The sequence below is a fragment of the Micropterus dolomieu genome, linkage group LG14 (assembly GCF_021292245.1).
Source record: "Micropterus dolomieu isolate WLL.071019.BEF.003 ecotype Adirondacks linkage group LG14, ASM2129224v1, whole genome shotgun sequence".
NCBI classification, from domain to species: Eukaryota; Metazoa; Chordata; class Actinopteri; order Centrarchiformes; family Centrarchidae; genus Micropterus; species Micropterus dolomieu.
In genome coordinates, this window is record NC_060163.1 from 5,341,743 (window position 1) to 5,351,502 (window position 9,760).

At 40.8% G+C, this 9,760-nt stretch overlaps 1 protein-coding gene across 7 annotated transcripts in view; it reads left to right on the forward strand.

The window, feature by feature from the left end:
• The first annotated feature begins 456 nt into the window (after nucleotides 1-456).
• The window catches only part of abcc3 (ATP-binding cassette, sub-family C (CFTR/MRP), member 3), a 61,034-nt gene continuing 51,730 nt past the window's right edge, over nucleotides 457-9,760 (forward strand). For 3 of the 7 annotated variants that reach the window (XR_006827988.1, XM_046068053.1, XM_046068054.1), the window contains exon 1: nucleotides 457-761. Coding sequence is in view for 5 of the 7 variants with exons in the window: in XM_046068053.1 (XP_045924009.1) it covers nucleotides 726-761 (36 nt within the window). In the remaining 2 variants the exon portion in view is untranslated. The remainder of the gene's footprint in view (nucleotides 762-9,760) is intronic. The other 4 variants (XM_046068051.1, XM_046068050.1, XM_046068055.1 and 1 more) reach the window with 3 other exon arrangements.

A 9,760-nucleotide genomic window follows, 5' to 3' on the forward strand; every position in this document is an offset into this window, starting at 1 on the left:
GTTACAGTGCAGTGTACAATCAGGGTTAAACGAGTTAAATGGAAAATAAAAACAGGCTGAGGGGTTGAGCAAATAATAGAGTTACAATTATTTTGAAAAGAGAATAAACAGAGAAGTACACTTAATCTACTCTCTCTAGCTAGTCTGTACTCAGGTCCATAGAAATCTTTGGGTCCACTGAAACTCCCAAAACCCTCGGACACTACAGAGAAACCAAACACAATTATAATGACATCTGTGTGAGGACATGAAACGCTGGCGAAACAAACAGAATACTTCACTTCACCTCACCTCTCAACCCTGACTCGACCCTGACGATATGACTCAGCAACAAAGCACGAGTATGAGATCTTGTTGCCGAGTCATGTTTTTTTTCATGTGTATTTGTAAGCGAGAGGGAGCGAGAGTGAGGCGGGGCCTACGAAGCTGACGCCCCGCCCTTTGTCGTCGCGACAACCTCGCAAGAAATACTTCTTCGCCTCCTCCGGTGACTTTTCTTTCTCATCTCTCTGCAGAGCGGAAGGAGCGGAGCGTTTCCTGTCGCAGGTCGGTGGACTCGCACACCGAGGCTCCTCCGCAACGCATACCTGTCTGTGTGGCATGTGACAGCCAGCGAGCGTCTTTTTACGCGAAAGGAATAGGGAAGCTGGTCGGCAAGAAAGGGCTCGACCTGTAGAGGGGATACAGAGATCTCTGGTGGTTCCCGGTCTCCCGCCGCGACGGAGATGAAGCGGCTGTGCGGACCAGAGCTGCCTTTCTGGGTGAGTGAGTTCGCTGCGTTTCCGTCACCCGTCGCCGGTGTCAGCTCCGGTGGTTTACTGTACTCCAATGGCCTTGTGTAACATACTACGCGTACTACCTGACAAGGGCAGCCATGTATAAGTAACGCAAGTAACGGCCATAGCTAACGTTGATTATAAATAACCCACTTAATAGCATTTGCTGTGTTAACAAGCTCCCAATTAATGTCATGTTGAATTACGTGCTTTCGTTTAGTGTATAAAGAAGGACACGGTGCTTTTCTTTCCTCTGGGAAGAACACTGTATGTAATGAATGTTATTGTAGTAACGTTAGGCATTTTATGATGCACCTCCGTCAAGATAATGTCTATAAAGTTATCTCAGAGTCAGTATACAGGAGCTACGTCCCAGAAGGAATATCAAAGTGAAAGCGCAGTAGAGATAAAAAATACCTTAGTGAAGGAAGTATCTAATGGATTGCCTATTACAGAAACTATAGTCCCACTGGGAATAATTCTGTATGGTGATAAAATCACAAACCAAAAACACCACATATTAATAGTATAACGTTACGTATAATTATTAATATTAATAATAGATAGGAAACACTTTAGACCAGGGGTTTTCAAAGTGGGAGGTGGGCCTCCCCCCAGGGAGCCTCAGTGAATGGAAGTGAGACAATATTACTTTACTTAATGCATTAGTTATCAAAAGGAGATCAGATAGAATAGCCTACATGTGTGATAGTTCAGTCATACAGTTGTTTTTAGGAACTGTTTTCCCCCCATCAGAGTCTGAAACTAACTAACTAACCTTAAGACAGACCGTTTTTAAAAACTATTTGGTGCAGTCAGAAGTTATGTCAAACAGCAATATTAGGCTTTTTGGCTCAAATGTTGAGTGTCTATGGGATCAAATCTTATAATCATGATCCCATAAGCATCCAGGAATTGAGCGAAACTTACCAAGTTAACTAAAGATGTTGTGGTGGTTTCCTAAGCTTTGTCTGAGGGGAGGCCCGCAGTTCCAGACTATAGTCCTGTAGGATAAGGTCACTACTCAGTAGTTCCACAAACACAGTAAATCCCAATGGGAATATTATGAAAACATCCTGTTTCTTCTACCTCTTAGTTTTCCACAGTAGCAGTCACTACACCTTGACTACCTGGGTGATGAGGTGACTTGGGTCATGCTCGGTTGGAAATACTTTGGTACAAGGATACAAACATTGCAACAGCTGTTCTGCCGTCTTGCTATTTCAGTTTCAATATCAGTGAGTTTCACATTGATTTTACTATCATAGAGGAACCAGAAAATACTCACACATGAGGATCTGAAATCACATAATCTGGACATTGTTTCTTAAAAAATTACTCAAAAGGCTTATTCGATGATCAAAATAGTTGAATAGTGAACTAATCAATGAATCAACTGATCATCGCAGCTCTAATTCCTACAACCGTAAAACATAACAGGAGCTCCTAAGTGCACACATATATTGATCTGTTTTATCTTGAACATCCTAATTTTGACAACGTAAATCCTGCCTTGAGAGGTCACTGATAACATACACATTTGCATCGTTGCGACTATGGGGAAGTCTGTTTGTAGGACTGTTGCTGTGGTAAATCACTGTTCCCCACAAAAAGGCTGGGTAAGAAAATATGAAATGTGTAATTGTTGTGATTGTTTTTTTTATTGTGCCATTTTAGTGCATAATAATAATAATATATAATAATATTTTTGCATAATAAAATTGAATAATTTACAAGCTTAATTTTTTACTTTAACATTGGAAATGAGCGTGGAACATATGCAGCAATATTCAGCATGTTCAATGTTCACATCCTGGAGCAGCAACAACAAAGCACGCCCAGCCTCTAACTCTAGACTTGTTTGTATATCATGTGTCCGCAGCAGCTTCACAGTAAAGGCTCTCTTACGGTGCTTCCTTTCTTCATGCCCTATTGCTTTTGACTATTTCTTGGAGTTTGGAAAGCTTATATGAATCTTAGTCATTTTGATATTGCAGTAGTTTGAAATGTAGAATACTTGTTGTGAAAGTCCGTACTGCAATGGTGACAAAATGTTGAGCAGCCAGCTATATTATCAAGTATTGATTAGCAAATGTAGGCTAGAGCATTAAACAAGTAAAAAAGTGCATTTTGTTTAAAGCCTGTTTTCCGGTAGCTGCTGTAAATCACCTTAGTACTGTATTCTCTGTCCTCAAACTGGCCTCCATTGGTCTCGCAGCCTGCATTAGATCCAGGGCTGGTGTTCACAGGTAGGCTGCTGAGCCCGTTTCCGTTGCTCGCTCACCCAGCTCCGGTTCTGGTGCTCATTCCTGGCCCTGCTCTCTGGCAGCATTACCTGCTGGGTTCCCCGCCCCACAAACACCAACACTCCTCGGTACTCTGAGCTCCTATTCTGGGCAGAGTCTGCTAATAGGGGCACTAACTAGAGTTAGTAGCAGTGTGCCATCACTTCCGTGTTACTAGAGAAAATGTCCATGTTTCAACAATCCCCTGATACTACAACTCGCAAATAGAGTTTGAGTTTTGTAAAATTTAGTGTGACTAACCCGACGAAGACTCTTCTCATCGATTTAACGGTTTTGTCGGCTATGTGCAGCCGTGGGGGAAGCTGTGTTTGCTTCTATGCCGTTAAGTCGCCCCCATGTTTGAGGTGTCTGTGTTGTAGATATTGATGTGAGGTCTGTGTGACATGAGGGAAGTTGGGAAGCCTTTCGTACACACTTCCAAGAAGCTTCGAGGCACTTTATTGTTTCAAAAAGGGTTAAGACTGTGCAGCTGATTTTTCATCTGGCTGGATATTACAGGGATATTCCTTGTTTACAAGGCCGTCTGAGGTGACCTAAACTAGTTGCTGTTCTTTGCATCCACTTCAAACAAACTGGGGCAAGTTGTAATCCCCCAGCACTCAACAGTGCATGCTCAGTGCGAGTCAGGTTAAGACCTGGCCAAGAACTTTATTTGCAATCTTATTGTTTGCAAAATGCATCATCGTAACCTGCTGATAGCTCAGACATTTTTACTATTATTAGTAAAATCAGTGCTCAAATTGGTCATTGCTTTGTCGGTAAACATATAAGTTTTCAAGCTATAATCTTAACATGCTGATATAACTGTCTGTGAAGGTACTCAGTCATTCAGGTCATAGTTATCCACTTGCCCTTGATTTGAACCTTTTCTTGAATACGCTGATATAACTGTTGCTACAAATGGATGCTTTTCACATGTATATATCACCATCACAAGATCAAGATACAAAACAAGCCTTCTTTGATCTAATTCAGATCTCTTAGATTTTAACACAAAGCTTTGATCACATATTGTGAGACAAGAACTTAAAAGTTAAAAGTCCTGAATTTGGATTAGGCAGTATCAAAGTGACAATGGGGGGTCTTTTTATGGTACTGTGGCTGTAATAAATAAGTGTTTCTGACACCGTGAAGAAAACAGGCAGTGTGTAAATGTTATGATGGTGGTACCACTTTCTTATTGTTTGTGCTGCAAGTATAACACAGTAATACTAGTTCTTGTGTAACAAAATCAAAGTATATTCCATCCTATTTTTTTTTAAACTTATCAGATACCAGATTATTGATGAATGTGACCAGCTCCGCACCAGATGGTAACAGTTCACCCATAAGCAACAATATTATGTATAATATATATGCACATCTCCTGTTCTGATGTACCAACAGTAAGCACCTTCAGTCACTAACTCATCACTTTATTGTGCTGTATTGTATATTACGCATGTAGCTGCTTCACAGTAAAACCCTTTCTGTGATTTTTTTTTTTTTTGCATTTTGCTTCATGCTGTATTGCTCTATGTGAAAATCCAGACTGCAATTGTGATAGAATGTTGTGCAGCCCTATCATCAAGTGTTGATAGTAAATGTGCGTATAATTTTTGAAATAGTGTCAGGTTAAAGGTTGAAAGAGTGTGTGCATTGGTAGTGCAGATGCATTTGTTGTACAGGGTGGGTTAATGTGTCACTCATTAGAGCCAAGCTGTGTTGTGGATGCGTGCAAATTTCGGAGCATGTAGATTCGCTGAGAAGTGATTGGCATGTGGGAAATGTTTTGCATGTTGTGTGAGATGTGTTCCCTGTCCGACTATCTGACTGTGAAAGTCCCAAATACTGAAATTGAAATTCTTTCTTGACTTTGCAAACTGCAGTTTGTAAAACAATCTCAACACAAGGCCCATTAGTGACAGCTTTTGGGGGGGCTTACAATCGTATCACACAAACTTTCTCTTAAAAATGATGAGGGCGCCACCTCTGTCACATTTGGTCCCGCCTCCAGCTCTTGATAAAACTCTGACAGTGTCTTCATGGTAAACGCTATTTTTTTAGCCATTTGTGCAGGAGGTGCACATTAGGACATTACGCTGACGTGGTGACGAGGTATCATAATCAGCTCAGTGCACCAGGAACGACGCTGCCAAAACTTCCAGAGAGGAAGGAAAGAGCTGTCTGTTTGACTTTGGCTGGACGGCAAAAATAATCGCTAACGAAAACAAACATGTTTTCCCACCCGTTAAATGTTTTAAAATAGTTTTATTAAAAATACCGTCTGTGTTTGTGAACCCTGCTCTATATGTGTGAAAACCCTGTGCGATACTGTTGAAAGCTCCAGGGGTCTCATTTATAAACGGTGCGTATGTACAAAACAGGGCTGGAAACGTGCGTACGTCGCTTCCCAAGTTGTGATCTGAAAACAAACAAACTCGACGGGAGAATGCGCGGTCCTCCACGCAAACTCTGAACCATGTGTACGCACATAAAGAGGAGAAATGAGAAACGGCGAATCACATGGCGGAAGGATGAAACTGTTTGAAATGAACAGGCCTACTAGTGTGTTAAATAAATCAAAATATTACCTCTGAGTATTGTAGGCGTAAAGCCTTCCTGAATAAACAAACACCCCTTGATTGACTTTCCCTGAAGTGTGCAAAAAAATAACACACAATTTAAGATCATTTGCAGCGCACAGAAAAAGATCCAGATTTAGGATAATAAACACAAACGGAGTTCTGTTTCTGCAAAAGAACGCCTCAAATATGTTGGACAGTTTAATCAGGAATCATAATTAATACGTGCATGCAGTGCAATTTATTCTCATAAATAAGGTGAACAGGAGGACAAATTACATTTAAATTGATGCCGTTTTCAATGCATCAGTCGAGCAAATACGAGTGCATAGTTTCATGTAACCTATTGTTATCACATTTGTTGCCTTATCGAGCCAAACGCTGTGCGCCAGCGTGTGGATGTGATGCGCTGCTTGTAAAAACATGTTATGCTAAAATAACACTATATTATTGTCATTTACAACAAGTCATATTTCGGCAGCCTTGTTAAGTAAGTGGACTGTTTGTGGAGCCTAAATAAATGTTTAAACACAGGTGGAATGCATTTGGTTTACTCTCTTTTCAAACGGGGAATCCAAATTAGTACCTAGGTCATCCCATCTTGCGTGTGTGTCTCCCTCCGGCCAGTGACGTCACTACTCAGGAAGGATGCCCCTTTCTGCAGATCAGTTATAAAAGGGGTGGAGCTCCGGTGCCCCCTTTCCTCCGGTGCACAAGCGTTGCGTGAAAGTGCATTTTTTACACACCAAACAACATGCTTCAGTTTCACCAAAAGGAACGTCAGTGTCACACTGTGTTAAATTAATAATTTTGTAGCTTTTCAGTCAGAATTTGCCTCCTTTTCTTCCTGCAGTCAGAAAGTATTAATATTAATGAGGGGCGTTTCACTGACCATTCAAAGGCAGCTATGGGCGTTTGAAAGGTTGGACATGGAGCTCCCTCACATGAGCCACATTTCAAGTTGATTGTGATTTATAAAGGGAACTTGCTTACAACTGTGGGTATGCACGGTTTTATAAGTCATACGCCATTTTTAGCTTTTGAGCGCACATACAGTTTTAGTGAGGATTCTATGCACAATTTTATAAATGAGACCTCAGGACTTTTTGGTGAAATAGCAAAGCTGAAGCAATGTTGGTTCAAACATACCAGCATGTAATAATTATTAAACTATCGTCACCCTAAATTATGTGAACTCTGCCCAGGACACACACATGTGAACAATGTGTGGAATGTAGTGCACACATGAACTGATTGAAAGCTTATTTATCAGCAGCAGTGTACCAACAGGCCAGTCTGTCAGCAGCAGCTTGGATTACAGTTGTGTGTTGAGGGGAAGCCGTTGCAGGAGGAGCAGAGTTTACCTTGAATGCACTGTGTTAGAAACTATTAGGTGTTCCATAAGTCTGCTATAGTTTATGTCTTCATTACTTAGGGTTTGAGTGCTGTACAGTAGAGCTGAAGTGAAATATAAAAACTGAAAAAGAAGAAGTTGTAATTGAAGAAGTCAGGGTCATGATGACAGGGGACATTTGGTGGGAAAGTTTTAATGCTTCCCAGCCGGTGTGCATTTGTTAAGGCGTTATCTTTAACTGATGTAGTGTAGAGGTGATACTGCGGCTGAAAGGTCAGAGCCGTTCCACACTGGGAATAAACAATCTGACTTATTATTGACTTTATTTCTAAATATCCCATTAAATGGGGCTATATGTAGTTTTTTAAGGTAATCACTTTAACATAATCACCTTTTTATTGCCTAAGTGTGAACGGGTTGTAACCTCACATGCTTTCTTGATTCCCTTGGAACAGCCTCTATTTTGTGTCTATGTGAAGAAATTGGGTTGGATTTTCTGCATGTGTGCTCTTGAGCCTCTTCTTAGTGATTCTGAGCCATACACACAGCGACAACACTGCAGCTAATGAAATGGAGCCCGGTAACACCAATAAAGACCGGCTCCCAGCACAACACATACTCCAGCACAAACTCCACGTAACAAACATCTTTAATGTGATGAAGCCCGTCAGGCCAAATGAGGATCGCACCGTCGTCGGGCGGAAGCACAACATGAGAAAGGAGTCATGGAGAGACCTCAGCTTTGTTTTGGATATAAAAAAAAAAACGACCCAGAGTTGGCTTTCAACCTAACGCTGACCAGTTGCTAATGTTAACCGTTGCAAAATACTAATGTATCGTTTGCCACATTACTTCACAGCTAACGCGATCCATATTATCATCCTGTAGTATGTCAAAATGTTGATTTTAGCCTGCAAGAAATGATGTAACGGTACAAAGCAAATGTGGAGCAGTTTGTTTATACTAGCCTAAAAAGATGCAAAGCAGGAGCAGCCAGCTAGATTAGCAAGGATTGTGCATTGTTTGCTTTGTAACGTTCAGTTTAGATTTATTCTTGTTTTACCAATACTCAGGTAAAGAGTTTCAAAGAGTCATTTTATATTATCATAGATCCAGTGTCTACTTCCTGAACTGAAAGACTGCTAACCCAGCAGAAAGTCAGGAGGTGAGAGTTGTGAAATTCTCTCATTGGCAGGGATCTTACAGCCATGTGACAAAAAACCTGCTGCTGTATGTGAACTACCTGATGTCAGACTGGCAAAGTGCCATCCTGCTGTTCAAACACGTAATTTAGATTTGTAGAATCTTGTGTGTGTAGTTCTTTCATATTATCCATATCCTGCAGCAGGCTGGTGTCTGATTTATTACCCTAATAGTCTGCACAGTCTCAGTCACTTCCTGTGTGTTCTGCAACATTTTTTGTGGTTTTCATTTCCAAGTACGGCAGAAAATTCCCCCTCAATCATAACCTTTTGTCCACAACGAATAGGAATGTCTAGACTATAATCCACATTTAAGCAACACGGTAGTGTCCAGTAAACTATGACAAACACAAATCCCTGAATAACTTCACTAATGTTTTCCATGCGAACATGGCCAGCAGCAATTCCTGTCCTCCTGCAGTTTGTCGTCAGCCTTCTATTCATACCATTCCACAGCTTTTCAGTGTAACGGAGAACAGATGGACAGCCTGCTCCAATTTATTTTCTTTAACCTGTAAGTACACTAGAAAGCATAAGAGTCTGTCATCCCCACACCTTTTTGTTTTTGTTTTTTTTTAAAGATCTTCCTTGTTCCATTAAAGGCTTTCAGCGCTCTGATAAGTAGTAAACCACATGTGATTAAAATGTTACACCACATCCATAAAATGATATGTGCTGTAATTTACTACAAAATGAGACTATGGTAAAACAATTTAGTTGAGAAAATTGTAATAATATGAGCTGTAAGGATGGACTTCTTTGCTATGATATTAAGAAAATTAAAAACAACAACCAGGCTAGCTGTTTCCTTGTTGAATTGCTTTGGTCAAAAAGACAACTCGGGAGAAAGTACCCTTTTGCTATTTAGCTGTGTGCAACACAAGACTGTCAGGGTTTTGGAGGTTTGTTCCTCTTCTAACAGATTTCAGGCTCACTGTTTTATGATCTGCTTCCCTAAAGCCTTCTCAAAGCTGTGACATGGTACTGGTAATGCAAACTGAGCACTTCCTGCTGCTGCTGCTACTGCTGCTTCACATTAAAAGCTTTCCATCACTGAACCTGAAGAACCTCATTATTAAATTAGATTAGATCAAAGACCACATTTACAGCCATCTCTGGAGGATTGGCTAGCATCCGAAATAAAAAGTATTTTGATATATCATAATACTTTTCATTTGATTCAGTGCTAATATAATTGATACTGTCTGAAGGGGAGCTAAACCGATTGGGGAGAGCTACTGCATATGTGTAGTTGTAGAAAGCCTTTTGTGGCTCCAGAGGCAGCTGTGTGAAGTCTGACAAGTAACCTCAAGTGACGAGTCAGAGTCAGTTGGGTCTAAAGACTACTAAAAAACAAAAAACAATCCTGGTATGGAGTTAGAAAGAAGTGAGATTATCAGACCTCTGTAGCTCGCTCCTCAACTCTTCTGGAGACTGGAGGCTGGATGTAAGCAAAGTGGTGAGGGGCAAGGAGCGTGTGTGCTTCTGCTCTCTTGAGGCAGAGAGGCCAGCTATCTTAGCCTTAGTTTTTGTAAAAATTTGGCGTTCCACCAAAAAA